We start from the raw sequence: 19897 nt of genomic DNA, 5'->3' as shown, positions 1-19897 counted from the left end.
AATCTACTTTGAAGATTGATGTGTTTTTATTGTTTCAGTCAAGAGCAAAACTTTGTCTTCCACTTCCTATTTTGGACATTTTAAAGATAAAAAGTAACGCTTTTTTAAATTACACGTTCCTTTTGTTTATAAGATGTTACAAAAGGTCAAAATGAATGTCACCTTTTGAAGGTGCATTGATGCGCAGCCTTCAGAAACTTATGGCTATGTAGAAACAAGGTACTTTGCTTTGAAGCATATCTCCAGATGGCAGCAACAAGAATGCTTCTCGAATTCACCCTGTTTAATCAGTCGTTTAGAGTTTTGTGACAGTGATGATACAGCATTTTTTATGTATTTTGGAAAATTGTAACAAAGCTTAATTCAATAAAATTGGTTCCATTCAATGTAGATGTATTTTATTGAATGATGAATTGGTTAGCAGAAACCAGTCTTATATTATGGTACCCACTATTCCAACCCACCAATAGCTTTTATTGTGAATGTGACCATTTTTTTTATTCTTAATATTTTAACTGATTTTATTGGTCTGACTAATGTTTTAGTGTCATTTCAAGTTTTACTGCTTGACAGGTTTTAAAAATTTTACACTTTATAGATACCTTTCTAATCGTACTAATTTTGAGTTTTTGCTCCTACTTTATCAATATTCAGGCACGAAATTCAAATTTGACAGTTCATTGCTTTACCTAATTTGTCTTCCGAACGTGTACTTTAGTTATGCAGTTGCTTGTTGTAAACACGTTGGTTGGCCAACATCATCTACCTTCCGGAATGAAATTTTCACTGCGCAGCGGAGCGTGCGCTAATATGAAACTTCCTGGCAGATTAAAACTATGTGCCAGACCGGGACTCGAACTCGGTACCTTTGCCTTTCACGGGAAAATGCTCTGCCAACTGAGCTACCCAAACACGACTCATGCCCCATCCTCACAGTACTAATTCCACCAGTACCTTGTCTCCTACCTTCGCAGGAGAGCTTCTGTGAAGTTTGGAAAGTAGGAGACGAGGTACTGCTGGAATTAATGCTGTGAGAAGGTGGCGTGCGTCATGTTTGGGTAGCTCAGTTGGTAGAGCACTTGCCCACGCAAGACAAAGGTCCTGAGTTCGAGTATCGATCCGGCCCATAGTTTTCATCTCCCAGGAAATTTCATCATCTACCTTTAATATCTGCTACTATGGTCGTATAATCCTGCCTCTTTGTTTATGTGTCTCGCTTTGAGGGCTGACGTACCGTGTTCTCGACCGCATTATCTGCTATTTGTCAGCTGTACGCAACGCTCCATGCTACGTAAGATTTCTTAAATTTTCTTGGTTTGTCATAGTTTTCCTGTCTAGCAGACACTGTAGTTATACCTGGCATTGTATTCACAGTTCCAGGTTGCATAATGCTTTTATTCATCCCAAGACGATAGGATGATGGTTCTTTATAAGATCTTATCTTAATGACATGTGGGGGCATTAATGAATCAGTGTTAGTTTTCCAAGTTAATTTCAACGTAAGTTCACAGTTATGGTTAATTGCAGAGGCGGCTGCGCAGCCTGGAACTTTGCAACTTTTGTGTTTTTTTTTTTTATTTACTCCATTTTCCCTTTTTAATCTGCTCATATCTCAACATCGTTATTTTTCACCTCTAGGCCAAATCTGATGATGCCCCAAAAGAGCGAAACGCGTCATTGCCTGTAAATAAAAAATGTTTTGCAACCGAGACTGTCTTATTTCAAGAGGGTTAATTAAGTCTGGTGGTATGTTTATGTGATGAACCAGGTGAGCTATTGGGAAATCAGTCTACGCAAAACTGGATTTGGGAACCTACAGAGTTGGAGTGTATGTACAGCATAGTTTCTGGTTACCGCCAGCACTTCCGACCGGCTGGGCTCTGACCTGCAAGTGCGGCAGCTGCTCGGCCAGCTGCAGGGCGCGCTTCGTGCCCACAACATTGGTGACGACGGCTACTCGCAGGCTGTCGTCGAAGCGGACGCTGGCGGCGCAGTGGAAGACGACGCTGACGTCACGACGAAGGGCTGCCAGGTCCTCTTCCGCAAGCTGGAAGTCCGGCGCACTCAGGTCGCCAGCCACCACTGATAGGTGGCGTGCAAAGTCCGGCCGCTGCGCGCGTAGCTGCGAGAACACCTGCACAACCAGAGAGATTACCAGGTCACTTTCAATAACAGTCTAACATGTTGTTGTTGTTGTTATGGTCTTCAGTCCTGAGACTGGTTTGATGCAGCTCTCCATGCTACTCTATCCTGTGCAAGCTTCTTCATCTCCCAGTACCTACTGCAACCTACATCCTTCTGAATCAGCTTAGTGTATTCATCTCTTGGTCTCCCCCTACGATTTTTACCCTCCACGCTGCCCTCCAATACTAAATTGGTGATCCCTTGATGCCTCAGAACATGTCCTACCAACCGATCCCTTCTTCTGGTCAAGTTGTGCCACAAACTTCTCTTCTCCCCAATCCTATTCAATACTTCCTCATTAGTTATGTGATCTACCCATCTAATCTTCAGCATTCTTCTGTAGCACCACATTTCGAAAGCTTCTATTGTCCTCTTGTCCAAACTATTTACCGTCCATGTTTCACTTCCATACATGGCTACACTCCATACAAATACTTTCAGAAATGACTTCCTGACACTTAAATCTATACTCGATCTTAACAAATTTCTCTTCTTCAGAAACGCTTTCCTTGCCATTGCCAGTCTACATTTTATATCCTCTCTACTTCGACCATCATCAGTTATTGTGCTCCCCAAATAGCAAAACTCCTTTACTACTTTAAGTGTCTCATTTCCTAATCTAATACCCTCAACATCACCTGACTTAATTCGACTACATTCCATTATCCTCGTTTTGCTTTTGTTGATGTTCATCTTATATCCTCCCTTCAAGCCTCCATCCATTCCATTCAACTGCTCTTCCAAGTCCTTTGCTGTCTCTGACAGAATTACAATGTCATCGGCGAACCTCAACGTTTTTATTTCTTCTCCATGGATTTTAATACCTACTCCGAATTTTTCTTTTGTTTCCTTTACTGCTTGCTCAATATACAGATTGAATAACATCGGGGAGAGGCTACAACCCTGTCTTACTCCCTTCTTAACCACTGCTTCGCTTTCATGTCCCTCGACTCTTATAACTGCCATCTGGTTTCTGTACAAATTGTAAATAGCCTTTCGCTCCCTGTATTTTACCCCTGCCACCTTTAGAATTTGAAAGAGAGTATTCCAGTCAACATTGTCAAAAGCTTTCTCTAAGTCTACAAATGCTAGAAACGTAGGTTTGCCTTTCCTTAATCTTTCTTCTAAGATAAGCCGTAAGGTCAGTATTGCCTCACGTGTTCCAACATTTCTACGGAATCCAAACTGATCTTCCCCGAGGTCGGCTTCTACAAGTTTTTCCATTCGTCTGTGAAGAATTCGTGTTAGTATTTTGCAGCTGTGGCTTATTAAACTGATTGTTCGGTAATTTTCACATCTGTCAACACCTGCCTTCTTTGGGATTGGAATTATTATATTCTTCTTGAAGTCTGAGGGTATTTCGCCTGTTTCATACATCTTGCTCACCAGATGGTAGAGTTTTGTCAGGACTGGCTCTCCCAAGGCCGTCAGTAGTTCCAATGGAATGTTGTCTACTCCGGGGGCCTTGTTTCGACTCAGGTCTTTCAGTGCTCTGTCAAACTCTTCACGCAGTATCGTATCTCCCATTTCGTCTTCATCTACATCCTCTTCCATTTCCATAATATTGTCCTCAAGTTCATCGCCCTTGTATAGACCCTCTATATACTCCTTCCACCTTTCTGCTTACCCTTCTTTGCTTAGAACTGGGTTTCCATCTGAGCTCTTGATATTCATACAAGTGGTTCTCTTATCTCCAAAGGTCTCTTTAATTTTCCTGTAGGCAGTATCTATCTTACCCCTAGTGAGATAAGCCTCTACATCCTTACATTTGTCCTCTAGCCATCCCTGCTTAGCCATTTTGCACTTCCTGTCGATCTCATTTTTGAGACGTTTGTATTCCTTTTTGCCTGCTTCACTTACTGCATTTTTATATTTTCTCCTTTCATCAATTAAATTCAATATTTCTTCTGTTACCCAAGGATTTCTACTAGCCCTCGTCTTTTTACCTACTTGATCCTCTGCTGCCTTCACTACTTCATCCCTCAAAGCTACCCATTCTTCTTCTACTGTATTTCTTTCCCCCATTCCTGTCAATTGTTCCCTTATGCTCTCCCTGAAACTCTGTACAACCTCTGGTTCTTTCAGTTTATCCAGGTCCCATCTCCTTAAATTCCCACCTTTTTGCAGTTTCTTCAGTTTTAATCTACAGGTCATAACCAATAGATTGTGGTCAGAGTCCACATCTGCCCCTGGAAATGTCTTACAATTTAAAACCTGGTTCCTAAATCTCTGTCTTACCATTATATAATCTATCTGATACCTTTTAGTATCTCCAGGGTTCTTCCATGTATACAACCTTCTATCATGATTCATAAACCAAGTGTTAGCTATGATTAAGTTGTGCTCTGTGCAAAATTCTACCAGGCGGCTCCCTCTTTCATTTCTTAGCCACAATCCATATTCACCTACTACGTTTCCTTCTCTCCCTTTTCCTACACTCGAATTCCAGTCACCCATGACTATTAAATTTTCGTCTCCCTTCACTATCTGAATAATTTCTTTTATTTCATCATACATTTCTTCAATTTCTTTTTCATCTGCAGAGCTAGTTGGCATATAAACTTGTACTACTGTAGTAGGTGTGGGCTTCGTATCTATCTTGGCCACAATAATGCGTTCACTATGCTGTTTGTAGTAGCTTACCCGCACTCCTATTTTCCTATTCATTATTAAACCTACTCTTGCTTTACCCCTATTTGACTTTGTGTTTATAACCCTGTAGTCACCTGACCAGAAGTCTTGTTCCTCCTGCCACCGAACTTCACTAATTCCCACTATATCTAACTTTAACCTATCCATTTCCATTTTTAAATTTTCTAACCTACCTGCCCGATTAAGGGATCTGACATTCCACACTCCGATCCGTAGGACGCCAGTTTTCTTTCTCCTGATAACGACATCCTCTTGAGTAGTCCCCGCCCGGAGATCCGAATGGGGGACTATTTTACCTCCGGAATATTTTACCCAAGAGGACGCCATCATCATTTAATCATACAGTAAAGCTGCATGCCCTCGGGAAAAATTACGGCCGTAGTTTCCCCTTGCTTTCAGCCGTTCGCAGTACCAGCACAGCAAGGCCGTTTTGGTTATTGTTACAAGGCCAGATCAGTCAATCATCCAGACTGTTGCCCTTGCAACTACTGAAAAGGCTGCTGCCCCTCTTCAGGAACCACACGTTTGTCTGGCCTCTCAACAGATACCCCTCCGTTGTGGTTGTACCTACGGTACGGCTATCTGTATCGCTGAGGCACGCAAGCCTCCCCACCAACGGCAAGGTCCATGGTTCATGGGGGGGGGGGGGTCTAACATAACAATCACGATACTCCATCTCATTTTTGTCCCCCACTCCCCAGCGATGGCAGCGTCCCAAGCGGCCAGCAAGCGACATTTTCGAATCCGATCTCGGATGACTGCGAATACTAACGGTTATATTGATCTGTAACATTCACTACTGGCCATTAAAATTGCTACATCACGAAAATGACGTGCTACAGACGCGAAATTTAACCGACAGGAAGAAGATGTTGTGATATGCAAATGATTAGCTTTTCAGAGCATTCACACAAGGTTGGCGCCGGTGGCGACACCTACAATGTGCTGATATGAGGAAAGTTTCCAACCGATTTCTCATACACAAACAGCAGTTGACCGGCGTTGCCTGGTGAAACGTTGTTGTGATGCCTCGTGTATGGAGGAGAAATGCGTACCATAACGTTTCCGACTTTGATAAAGGTAGGATTGTAGCCTATCGCGATTGCGGTTTATCGTATCGCCACATTGCTGCTCGCGTTGGTCGAGATCCAATGACTGTCAGCACAATATGGAATCGGTGGGTTCAGGAGGGTAATACGGAACGCCGTGCTGGATCCCAACGGCCTCGTATCACTAGCAGTCGAGAAGACAAGCATCTTATCCGCATGTCTGTAACGGATCGTGCAGCCACGTCTCGATCCGTGAGTCAACAGGTGGGGACGTTTGCAAGACAACCATCTGCACGAACAGTTCGACGACGTTTGCAGCAGCAGCTCGGAGACCATGGCTGCAGTTACCCTTGACGCTGCATCACAGACAGGGGCGCCTGCGATTGTGTACTCAAGATGAACCTGGGTGCACGAATGGCAAAATGTCATTTTTTTTCGGATGAATCCAGGTTCTGTTTACAGCATCATGATGGTCGCATCCGTGTTTGGCAACATCGCGGTGGACGCACATTGGAAGCGTGTATTCGTCGTCGCCATACTAGCGCATCAGCCGGCGTGATGGTATGGGGTGCCATTGGTTACACGTCTCGGTCACCTCGCATTGACGGCACTTAGAACAGTGGACGTTATATTTCAGATGTGTTACGACCCGTGGCTCTACCCTTCATTCGATCCCTGCGAAACCCTAAATTTCATCAGGATAATGCACGGCCGCATGTTGCAGGTCCTGTACGGGCCTTTCTGGATACAGAAAATGTTCGACTGCTGACCTGGCCAGCACATTCTCCAGATCTCTCACTAATTAAAAACGTCTGGTCAATAGTGGCCGAGCAAGTGGCTCGTCACAATATTGTGGTATCGTGTTGAAGCTGCATGGGCAGCTGTACCTGTACACGCCATCCAAGCTCTGTTTGAGTGAATGCCCAGGCGTATCAAGGCCGTTATTACGGCCAGAGGTGGTTGTTCTGGGTACTGATTTCTCAGGATCTATGCACCCAAATCGCGTGAAAATGTAATTACATGTCAGTACTAGTATAATATATTTGTCCAATGAATACATGTTTATCATATGCATTTCTTCTTGGTGTAGCAATTTTAATGGCCAGTAGTGTAGTTTTTACAATACGGAGTGTATGTAGTGCCATAAAAAACGACAGTACTAAAAAATTACTCCGCATTTGTGATTATTTAGCTTCCTATGGCCCTGGGAGACACGAAACGTAACATTACAGGATAGTTTATTTACGATTCTCGTGTAACATACATACATTGTAGAATAATATCGTTTTCCTTCAATAACAAAAAATTGCTGGTAAACACCAGAAGACCTGATCTGTTACAAGAAGACGTCTTATATCCATCCAACAAATCAGAGCTTTCAGCCAAATCAGTGAATGTGGGATGTAGGAAACCTATATGGAATGTAAGACCTACATTATTTAACGTAACAAATAAAGACCCCACAGCTGTAGCTTAAGGGAAACCTGCACAGAGGTAAAATAAATCGCCAAAAGCAATGAAACGATTTCCCAAAACAGGAGAAAGTAATTCCACAATTGCTTCTAAATCTGACAAGGGGAAGGCCTCAGACACGGCCAACCGATTCGGCTCAAATTTTGCAGGTCGCTTGTATAAAACCTAAAATTAAGTACTCTAAGATATTTTGGGTCAACAGCCCCGCGTTTTTGAGAAAATCACCCCTAAAGGTTATGACGAGCAATCGACTCAAAATTGGCAGGATCGATAGATAATTGTAATTAGAGCATTTTTCACCATCAGGTATGGGGTCCGAAAACGCATACTTTTCCAGAAATCGAGTTAAGAAACCGTTACAACTGCCGCTTCTGTACCCACATGGTAACGTCTTTCGCCGACAGTGCCGATAGCGCAGCGGCCAAGGTAACTGGCTGGGAATCGGAAAACCCGGGTTGGAATCTCGAAGAAACCTAGCGGATGTTATTCTTTTCGTTTTTGTTTTTCCATATCTCAATTGATAGGTATAGGAGGCGTAATAAGGTAAGTAAATCAATAAGGAATGATAATAATAAGGTAGGCAAACTAATTTCCCAAACGCCGTGAGTTAGTAAAGTATTAAACTTTTAAGCCTTGTCACATGAAAACAACTCCGAGTAAGTGTGCTGCGAATTCCTCACGAGGGATCACAGATAGCCAACCGCGCGACGCTTGTTTACAGAGAGGCACGGGGCAGAATGCACGCGGGGAGAGTTATGTTGTCCCAGCTGCCTCTTCGTCATATAGTTGTGCACCTGGAAGAGTGAAGGTGTCCAGCTCGAGCCTAATAGAACTCAATCGGAAAGAATTGTTTTCCGTCGTTAGGTTGCCGCGAACCTCGCGGATACACCGTTAATGCGCGGAATGAAATACGTTTTGTGAATGAATACAGTGTTCTTCCGTAAGTAACATATGACGAGTACTGTGTGTAGTTTGTAGTAATTAGCTCGTCTGTTTATGCCGTAGTAACTAGTTATTGTCTGTCGTGTCATATCTTTCAAGTGCATAATCTGAATAATGGAGGATGTACACCCTTCGACTAGCGCTGTAATATATAGTTGGGAGCCTTTCACAGACGATGGCAAGCGGGAAGTTACCGACGCTGTGTTTTGGTTTGTAAAATTGTTGCAAGACAGATGCATTATCAACGCACTACCGGAATCAGGCAGTTCTGTTTCTCGGCGTTTGAGAAATTTATTCGCCTACCTTAATATTATCATTCCTTATTGATTTACTTACCTCATTAACCCTCCTATCCCTATCAATTGAGGTATGGAAGAATAAAAACGAAAAGAAGAACATCCGCTAGGTTTCTTCGAGATTCAAACTCGGGTTCTCCGAATCCCAGACAGTTACCTTGGCCGTTGCGTTATTTTTTTATTGTTCTCGTTTTGTTCGATTCATTTGTTCGGTGCGGATGTCCCATGACACACAGCCGTTCAAGTTCAGTGTTGAGCCGTTGACTCAGTTTTTTACAGAAGCGCCAGCTGTAAAGGTTTCTTTCCTCGATTTCTGAAAAAGTTTGCGTTTGCGGGCCCCATACCTGATGATGAAAAATGCTCTATTTACAATTATCTATCGATTACTTCAATTTTGAGTTGATTACTCGTCATAACCTTTAGGGGCGATTTTCTCAAAATTGCGGGGGTGTTGACCCAAAATATCTTAAGAGTCCTTCGTTTTAGGTTGTACACAAGCGACCTGAAAAATTTGAGCCGAATCGGTTGGCCGTGTCTGAGGCCTTCCCCTTGTGAGCCACAAATGGCAAGAATCTTCAACACTTTCACTTTCGAAGGAAAGGTAATTACATTTACAAAAAATTACTGTGTATTAGAAAGTCGAGTGAAGTGTAAGAAAGGGCAAATCAGTGGACTCCATACAAAATTTTTTAAGTATTCGGGAAAGTGCCTATAACAACATAAAAATATATGCTTCTCCTGCATGAAATCTGTATACATTCTCTTGTTTTCAGTGGAATAAGCTGCAGCTGCAAATACATATTCAAAATTATTTCTTCATGAATGAGTTGCAACATATGCCACAGAATCAGAGTGATTCTGCTCTTTTTACATTTATTTCATGATAATTTATTGGTAAGTTATTAAGGCATGGAATGCAAGAATATAACAAATACCTCCTTAATTAAGTAGAAAATAATTAAAAACAAATATTATTCTTGTAATGCTTGTAAGTGTCTGCTTTCTCACCGCATGCAGCTCTAGTGTCGCCCCAACTGTCAAAGGGTAACAATTTTCACGCCAGAGAGTGTCATGACTGTATTTATTAGACTGTGCTTTCGATCTAAATTTTTCACACCAGCGTAGGTAAGACGCCTATGAGTCACATGTAAAAGAATTTATGATACTTTCGAACAGGCTCCGTCTGCACAGGCGATGTTATTATTCTCAAGTCAGCAAGATGCTTGCGGGCAGACCTTGCGTCATATCATAGTCACGTGACTTGGAAGGCGGTGTCTGTTGGCCAAAAAAGTTCTGTTCTGCGCATCTGAATGCTTACTCCGTTGATATTTGTACTCTGTGGTAATGGAAGAGTAGTAATCTGACTGTATCAAAAATAGGCACCTTGTGTACTGGAACAAATGGGAACGTAAAATAACTGCCGGTTTTGAAGATTAAGGTGTAGTGGGGGGGGGGGGGGGGCCGTTAACAGCTTGTGGAGTGTACGAATACAGCTCAGAGCCTGTCTTGCTCACTATGTGTGGCGTGACGTGAAGTCTCTATGTAGCACAGTGCAACTTGTATGAGTAGCTTTACGTATATCAAAGTTCATTCAGAAAGTTAAGTTGCTTCACATAAGTATCGCCATATATCGCGATGTTTTCTTTTACATCCATAATTGGCAAGCCTCCTGACAGTGTGTGGAGGAGGAAACTTCACATATCATTATCATTTTCCCCTTTTCATGTTCGAATCGTAATGATGTGCGGTGGTTGTTTCCCTTAAAATTGTACCAGACACGTAAGCTACTACTAGAGGCACTGAAGAGCCACAACGTTATGACGACCTATCTAATAGCATGTTGGCTTACATTTGGGATGGAAAACAGGAGCAATTTTGCATGGTATGGTCAAGACCTTGGCAGGTTTCAGGAGATACGTAGCATCAGATGTCTAAGCACATGTCACACAATTCCCATTATTACGGTCTGGTGGTTTGTAAGTACAGAGCTGGCACCCAGTAGCGACTCAGATGTGTTCTATCAGATTCAGATCAGTGGAATTTGGTGGCCTAGATATCAGTGTGAGTCCACTATCATGCTCCTGAAACCACTGTAGCACGACTCAAGGTTTATGGCATGAACAATTACCCTACGGAAAGATGCCCTCGACATCGAGGAAAGCACCAAGCATGAAGGGATGCAAGTGGTCCATAATATTGTTCACGAGGTCTACAGCTGGCATGATGCTACCACCGGACCAATGAAACCCACGTGAATGCCATCCATAGCATAATGTTGCCCCAGCAGTGGTTCCCCTGGATGACAGTGTATGCAGCCACAACCATCAACCTGGTGTAATAAGAAACGTAACGACCAGGCAACACTTTCCCATTGATTTCGACAGCCATATTGCCCCATGCATTTTCTTCATTCTCCTCCGATGGATGTCTACCGGTGTTGGTCCTTCATCACCCAAGTAACGAACGACAGCACGCTGGGCCTGTTTGGACGCATTTGGTAATAACGTCGCCATATTTCTCGTTTCTGCATTTACCGGTGCTTATATACCCGCATCGGAGTCGCGCTACGTTTCATATACGCTGCAACAACGCCCTCAAATGGAATCTTTCGGTCACTCCTTATAGGTTAGAGTACCCAAACCGTCTGCCCAGTCGTTCGTTGTCTTTCACTGTACCAAATTCGAGAACTTACCAACTGGTTCTGTGACTTCACGTTTAATTTGAACAATGAGGGGTGTAATGACAAATACACTCCTGGAAATTGAAATAAGAACACCGTGAATTCATTGTCCCAGGAAGGGGAAACTTTATTGACACATTCCTGGGGTCAGATACATCACATGATCACACTGACAGAACCACAGGCACATAGACACAGGCAACAGAGCATGCACAATGTCGGCACTAGTACAGTGTATATCCACCTTTCGCAGCAATGCAGGCTGCTACTCTCCCATGGAGACGATCGTAGAGATGCTGGATGTAGTCCTGTGGAACGGCTTGCCATGCCATTTCCACCTGGCGCCTCAGTTGGACCAGCGTTCGTGCTGGACGTGCAGACCGCGTGAGACGACGCTTCATCCAGTTCCAAACATGCTCAATGGGGGACAGATCCGGAGATCTTGCTGGCCAGGGTAGTTGACTTACACCTTCTAGAGCACGTTGGGTGGCACGGGATACATGCGGACGTGCATTGTCCTGTTGGAACAGCAAGTTCCCTTGCCGGTCTAGGAATGGTAGAACGATGGGTTCGATGACGGTTTGGATGTACCGTGCACTATCCAGTGTCCCCTCGACGGTCACCAATGGTGTACGGCCAGTGTAGGAGATCGCTCCCCACACCATGATGCCGGGTGTTGGCCCTGTGTGCCTCGGTCGTATGCAGTCCTGATTGTGGCGCTCACCTGCACGGCGCCAAACACGCATACGACCATCATTGGCACCAAGGCAGAAGCGACTCTCATCGCTGAAGACGACACGTCTCCATTCGTCCCTCCATTCACGCCTGTCGCGACACCACTGGAGGCGGGCTGCACGATGTTGGGGCGTGAGCGGAAGACGGCCTAACGGTGTGCGGGACCGTAGCCCAGCTTCATGGAGACGGTTGCGAATGGTCCTCGCCGATACCCCAGGAGCAACAGTGTCCCTAATTTGCTGGGAAGTGGCGGTGCGGTCCCCTACGGCACTGCGTAGGATCCTACGGTCTTGGCGTGCATCCGTGCGTCGCTGCGGTCCAGTCCCAGGTCGACGGGCACGTGCACCTTCCGCCGACCACTGGCGACAACATCGATGTACTGTGGAGACCTCACGCCCCACGTGTTGAGCAATTCGGCGGTACGTCCACCCGGCCTCCCGCATGCCCACTATACGCCCTCTCTCAAAGTCCGTCAACTGCACATACAGTTCACGTCCACGCTGTCGCGGCATGCTACCAGTGTTAAAGACTGCGATGGAGCTCCGTATGCCACGGCAAACTGGCTGACACTGACGGCGGCGGTGCACAAATGCTGCGCAGCTAGCGCCATTCGACGGCCAACACCGCGGTTCCTGGTGTGTCCGCTGTGCCGTGCGTGTGATCATTGCTTGTACAGCCCTCTCGCAGTGTCCGGAGCAAGTATGGTGGGTCTGACACACCGGTGTGAATGTGTTCTTTTTTCCATTTCCAGGAGTGTAGATGGATCCGCTGTAGGAAGTATCCGAGAGTGGCGGTGCATCTATAATAGGAATTATCCCAGAGTGTGGGTAATGCATCTTATACTTTAATGACACGTTGTATCATATTGCACGTGACAAATGCCATTTTGCGTGACATGATCGCATTTGTCATGTTATACGACATCACTGTCGTTACTTTACTTGACATGCATTAAATTACGTGACATGCGTACTAATACTCAGTGGCGGCTCGTGAGTGTACATTCTGGGTGTTCACAAATTTTTAGATTCACAAAAATTTTGCGAGTTTGACACTAATAGCATCTGCTGTAAAATACTCATGCATATCAATAAGTCTATGCAACTACAGCCGCTGCCAGTAATATTCACAACAGAAATAATGATAATAATAATAAGATGTATAACTTATCTGGCAAAAGCAAGAATTGTTTTTGTGGAATTTTGTTGTTTTGTACATAATTAAGTACAGTTTATGACATCAGCGAAATAAAGCCTAAGTTTTCGCAACCCTCCATTTCGCATTTTTGTGTAAGTGGTAGTTTTCGTGTTTTTCCAATTTTGTCGGACAAATGTACAATAACCCTACTATGTCACGAATTTCTTTCCGGGCTGAAAATCAGATATTTCTACGCTGCATTAACACAACAACTTCTGCTAACTGTACGCTTCCTTATTAAATGTTAGCTTGTAGTCACGCTTATGTGATTTCGTCACTGTTTCAAGCACAGGATCTGTTCTCCGAGGCCCTAGTTCCTTTGCGGCTAACTTTTCCTGATGATCTACTTTCCTGTTCACAGGATGAGATTTTCACTCTGCAGTGGAGAGTGCGCTGATAGGAAACTTCGTGGCAGAGTAAAGCCGTGTGCCGGACCGACACTCGAACTCGGGAATTTTGCCTTTCGCGGGTAAGTGCTCTACTGATTGATATACCGAAGCACCACTCACGACCCGCGTCGGCCGCAGTGGCCGAGCGGTTCTAGGCGCTTCCGTCTGGAACCGCGCGACGGTCGGAGGTTCGAATCCTGCCTCGGTCATGGATGAGTGTGATGTCCTTAGGTTAGCTGGTTTAAGTTCTAGGGGACTGATGACTTCAGATGTTAAGTCCCATAGTGCTCAGAGCCATTTGAACCATTTTCACGGCTCGCCCTCACACCTTGACTTGTCTGTTAGCATTTAAAACGGATTCAACATAGTTCATGTTTACACTGTACGTGAAATCCGATTCCTGCACAGTGAATAACCAACTCCAAACACAAAGTGCCGTTAGTTGAAATAATTAAACTCAAGTAGTAATGTCTATTAACGTGGTCAGTTGATTAGAATACAAATGAGGCGCTGAGATTCATAAGGCCCTAAAGCTCGCCGCCGTCGGTCCCACATTTGAGTGAATACCAGAGAAGACAATGGTACAGATTTTCCTAAATTTTTGTATATACACTCCTGGAAATTGAAATAAGAACACCGTGAATTCATTGTCCCAGGAAGGGGAAATTTTATTGACACATTCCTGGGGTCAGATACATCACATGATCACACTGACAGAACCACAGGCACATAGACACAGGCAACAGAGCATGCACAATGTCGGCACTAGTACAGTGTATATCCACCTTTCGCAGCAATGCAGGCTGCTATTCTCCCATGGAGACGATCGTAGAGATGCTGGATGTAGTCCTGTGGAACGGCTTGCCATGCCATTTCCACCTGGCGCCTCAGTTGGACCAGCGTTCGTGCTGGACGTGCAGACCGCGTGAGACGACGCTTCATCCAGTCCCAAACATGCTCAATGGGGGACAGATCCGGAGATCTTGCTGGCCAGGGTAGTTGACTTACACCTTCTAGAGCACGTTGGGTGGCACGGGATACATGCGGACGTGCATTGTCCTGTTGGAACAGCAAGTTCCCTTGCCGGTCTAGGAATGGTAGAACGATGGGTTCGATGACGGTTTGGATGTACCGTGCACTATTCAGTGTCCCCTCGACGATCACCAGTGGTGTACGGCCAGTGTAGGAGATCGTTCCCCACACCATGATGCCGGGTGTTGGCCCTGTGTGCCTCGGTCGTATGCAGTCCTGATTGTGGCGCTCACCTGCACGGCGCCAAACACGCATACGACCATCATTGGCACCAAGGCAGAAGCGATTCTCATCGCTGAAGACGACGCGTCTCCATTCGTCCCTCCATTCACGCCTGTCACGACACCACTGGAGGCGGGCTGCACGATGTTGGGGCGTGAGCGGAAGACGGCCTAACGGTGTGCGGAACCGTAGCCCAGCTTCATGGAGACGGTTGCGAATGGTCCTCGCCGATACCCCAGGAGCAACAGTGTCCCTAATTTGCTGGGAAGTGGCGGTGCGGTCCCCTACGGCACTGCGTAGGATCCTACGGTCTTGGCGTGCATCCGTGCGTCGCTGCGGTCCGGTCCCAGGTCGACGGGCACGTGCATCTTCCGCCGACCACTGCCGACAACATCGATGTACTGTGGAGACGTCACGCCCCACGTGTTGAGCAATTCGGCGGTACGTCCACCCGGCCTCCCGCATGCCCACTATACGCCCTCGCTCAAAGTCCGTCAACTGCACATTCGGTTCACGTCCACGCTGTCGCGGCATGCTACCAGTGTTAAAGACTGCGATGGAGCTCCGTATGCCACGGCAAACTGGCTGACACTGACGGCGGCGGTGCACAAATGCTGCGCAGCTAGCGCCATTCGACGGCCAACATCGCGGTTCCTGGTGTGTCCGCTGTGCCGTGCGTGTGATCATTGCTTGTACAGCCCTCTCGCAGTGTCCGGTGCAAGTATGGTGGGTCTGACACACCGGTGTCAATGTGTTCTTTTTTCCATTTCCAGGAGTGTACATTGTGGGTCTACAGCACAGACAAACCTGACTCACCATAAGATCAACAGATTTCAGAAGCGTGAAGAAATGGTCTCTCAATCGGCAGTGATGTGCTTATAATTCTGAGCTCTTCAAATGTATTACTTAATAGACTATAACTCATTCAGAAACCCACGAAAAAGATTTACTGTCTCTACAACTTTAGCTTATAGTAACTTCTGATCTAATTTTACTACAACACAGTGAGTGAATTAGCATATCTGAGGAGTGTGCTATCATCTAGCAGGATTTATGTCGAGCGAACAGGGATAAAAGTCTGCCGCAGTGTGCTACCGCCTGGTGGCACTGACGTAAACTTCTAGTTGAGTGACAAGGGCTAGCTGTGCACACCGTGAACCGTGCTCGTTATCAAATGTTCAAATGTGTGTCAAATCTTACGGGACTTAACTGCTAAGGTCATCAGTCCCTAAGCTTACACACTACTTAACCTAAATAATCCTAAGGACAAACACACAAACCCATTCCCTAGGCAGGACTCAAACCTCCGCCGGGACCAGCCGCACAGTCCATGACTGTTTATCAAATCCGTATGTATTTGGCCCATAAGGCAATTACGTTACGTGAGTTGCACATGTGCAAAAGCTCCTTAAAGCGTGCACTACTGAAAGTGTGCTCGCGACCCTGATGCCAAGTTTCATGGAGTGTAGATGTTCAGTAGCGAGGTATATGTGCCGTATCTTTCAGATTGCAGCATCTATTTCACATTTAATGGCATTCAAAGAAAAATAACCAGTAAATCCGCAAGGTGTCGAAAGTTAGAGTGTTTACGTGCTATTACACAGCAGCCGACATTGCTGATGCTAACAAGTAAAAAGGCGCGAATATGTCAAGATGTTTTGGTTTAAATGTCTTTGAAGCTTCCAGTTGAGTCGAAAGTCTAGTTCCCTTCTTTTACAGCCCTAACTCTACTCGCCTTTTCCGTGTTACGAAAGAAGTGTTTTTCATTCTGCTCAGAGTATGGCATAAATTTTCTGGCGGGATCAATTTCTGGGGTTGATGTCTCGCAAGTGTGCTTTTTTCCACTTAGAATATAAGGTTAAGTTGACGATCGTCTTCCGACCGACGTGGTCGAGCGGTTCCAGGCACTTCAATTCGGAACTGCGCTGCTGCTATGGTCGCAGGTTCGAATCCTGCCTCAGGCATGGATGTGTGTGATGTCTTTAGATTAGTTAGGTTTAAGTACAGTAGAGCGTAGATTATCCGACGTAATTGGGGGACATGGGTGTTCGGAAAACTGGTTTGTTCAGATAATTAAATGGTTCAAATGGCTCTGAGCAGTATGGGACTTAACATCTGTGGTCATCAGTCCCCTAGAACTTAGAACTACTTAAACCTAACTAACCTAAGGACATCAAACACATCCATGCCCGAGGCAGGATTCGAACCTGCGACCGGAGCGGTCTCGCGTTTCCTGTTCAGATAATCGAACTGTACATGTTTATTGGCCAAAAAGAAGTACTTTTGTGTAAACCACTTGAAAACAGCATCATCTAGAGCTGTGTTAGTGGCGAGCTTCATAGTTTTACGGCTTGTTGATCCATCAGTAGAATCAACATAGCTATAAAATTTGCTACGCTCGTCTTTTGTTTTTTTATATCCGTAGTTGTCGACTTCCCCACCTTGTACTCATTGGATAATGTGGTTGCAGATTCACCTTCTTCTAACGTTTTAATAATTTCGTACTTGTCCCTCATAGAAAGGACAACACGTTTGCGTTTGAGCATTTTGTATCGTCAAGTTCACTTCTTCACGCAGCAGCACACAAGTGGTCGTAACAGAGAACAGAAGGTGACTGTTTGCACCGCGAGAAGCTCTTCTTGGGGGCGCGCAATCCTTCAAACTGCGCGCAGCTGTTACTGTGAATAGCTTTGATAGTGCCGCTACTTCTACTGCCAGTGCCAAGCCGACAGAAGTGTGCTGATTGTTGAAACACAGCGACTGGCGGCTTGGCCGGTCAGCAGCGCCTTGTGAAGGCCCCATTAGAAGCAATGTTCCGCCAGCGGTGGCCCAGTGCGGCGACTACTGTGGGAAACTTGGTTTGGGAGTGAGGGGGATGTGGACGGTAGGGTGGGAGAGTAACAGGTGCGAGCGAGTACACAGTTCAGTTAAGCGGTCGTTCGGTTGACCGACGTTCGGATAATCGACGCTCTACTGCAGAGGCGGGCAGGAATTCAGCACTTGTGCGGTGCACATGCACGTGTGCAGTTAACAGGTGTTCTGCGTGCACACAGGGGCAAACTGGCCACCCGCTTTTCACCCCTCCCCACCATACGGTCTCTCCGCTTCTTCCCCTGTAATGCGTTTTGTTTCCTGGCCTGCTTTATTAAATGAAGGAATAATGTTAGTAGGAGTGTTTGAAAGTAATCATGGTTTGAAAGAGTACCTATTACCTACGATACGTTTTGTTTAATTATCACAGGTGGAGTTTAGAATATGTTTACTGTCTGGAACAAAATTTCTACATACAGACAAACGCAAACAGTTACGTAAATTTTCATTACTGATGTTTGCTCTTAACCGAGACTTATTAATTTTCATAACAGTAGAAAATCTCTCACAAAAGTATGTCGAGCCCTACATTGACTATCTTCATGGCTTCACGATGGAGACGAGGAAACTCTAGCTGTGGAAAGTCGTGATAAAGATCTATTACACGTCTTGCCAAAAGGAACTTGTCTCTCAGACGAGAATTACACTGTAGATCTATTAATTCCATTTGCAAACTGAGATGAATATCATCTACAGAAACCAGATTCTTTCGAGAACTATTCAAAACCTTGGGATAAGTAAGATATATCCCCAAATCGCTTGAGAAATTCCTCTTTTATTGCACTAAGAACGGCAACATACTGAAATTTATTATAATGGCGTTCAATATTAAACTTCCGCTCACCAGCGAGAATACTGTCACATATTATACATTTCCAATTTTCACGTTTTTCCACAGAGAACAAATGATTCTCCCATTCCTATTTAAAAGATAGCAAATCTCCAATTCTCCGTTTCCTTCATTCACTCTGCATTTTCCGGTTATTGAAATACAACGTTCACTACGTAGTGGTCGCTTCGCTTCAACGTCCGTAGCTTAGCTTGGTACTACACTGCCGCAACCTGCAGGCTGTCGGCACTGTTCGGTTCGACGATTGCACGCGAGCAGCACTCGTGCAGCGCTGTGTGCTCATGAGCCGCGTGCAACGTTTGCCCGCCCCTGCTCTACTGCAGATCTAAGTCTAGGAGCTGATGACCTCAGATGTTAAGTCCCATACTGTTTAGAGACATTTGGACCATTTTGACGATGGTCCCTTGTTAGCGCACAGAAACAAAACGCATGTGCTTCTGAGAGAACAATTCAGTGGATGACACTAGACCCGTTTTTGGGCGCACACGTTTCCTAGCGACAGTAGTTGGAGCTCGCTGGCGGCAACTCACCACGCTGGAGGCGTAGGCGTCGGCCCTCTTGCGCGGGTCGAGGCCGCGCTTGTGGCGCACCAGCAGGTAGACGGTGCCGACGTCCGGGCACGAGCGCAGCAGCTTCTCGACGATGGCCTTGCCCAGGAAGCCGGTGGCGCCCGTCACGAGCACGCAGCGGCCCGCGTACCAGTCGGCCACGCGCCCCGCCGGCGTCCGCCGGTCCTCTCCCGCGACGCACATCGGCCCCTCAGCTACCTGCAACCCACACTAGAGATGGGCAAAACTGTTCTTTTCAGAGATCGGATCAGAACTGTTCACTCCCTGAAATGAATTAGCTCTTTTTCGTGACTCACCACTCATTTACAATAGAAAATAAATGGAAGGCACATTGCCCTTTAAACTTGGTTTATTCCAGTACTATACCTGTATTTTGATCTTATTTGATCCTATTTTGAAGTAACACAGATAATGAGTAAGAATTTTGTATTATTTATTGAAATTTCCACGATATGACAAAGTTTTTGATTATTGATTTATTTTGCACTATCGTGGTTTTTTGGGTGATCGGAAAATGTTGTAACTCGAGATTTACATTAACAATATATTTGGCTATAATGTATTAAAATTTCATTAACCTCATACAAATACATCGCAAGCCATATATTTTTAAAGTGAACGTTTCCTTCCGAAGACGCCTAAAATCGCAAAATCCGTACCAGAATAAGAAAAAAAATATAAATTTGACTGTAAAACGAAAGTGCTGCATATAGCCTTACGCAGAATAAAACAAGGAAAATATTGGTGTATCACATT

General features: G+C 45.2%; 1 protein-coding gene across 2 annotated transcripts in view; it reads right to left on the bottom strand.

The window, feature by feature from the left end:
* Positions 1 to 19897, bottom strand: part of LOC126100398 (fatty acyl-CoA reductase 1-like) — a 252381-nt gene that overhangs the window by 43513 nt on the left and 188971 nt on the right. For both annotated transcript variants that reach the window (XM_049910994.1, XM_049910995.1), the window contains 2 exons: positions 19103 to 19339; positions 1886 to 2134 (listed from right to left, as the gene is read on the bottom strand). In XM_049910994.1, coding sequence (XP_049766951.1) covers positions 1886 to 2134; positions 19103 to 19324 — 471 coding nt within the window. In that variant the 5' untranslated portion in view covers positions 19325 to 19339. The remainder of the gene's footprint in view (positions 1 to 1885; positions 2135 to 19102; positions 19340 to 19897) is intronic.

The sequence above is a fragment of the Schistocerca cancellata genome, chromosome 9, assembly GCF_023864275.1.
Source record: "Schistocerca cancellata isolate TAMUIC-IGC-003103 chromosome 9, iqSchCanc2.1, whole genome shotgun sequence".
Taxonomy (NCBI): domain Eukaryota; kingdom Metazoa; phylum Arthropoda; class Insecta; order Orthoptera; family Acrididae; genus Schistocerca; species Schistocerca cancellata.
Note: the sequence above shows the minus strand (reverse complement) of the source record. Positions and strands in the feature narration are given on the sequence as shown.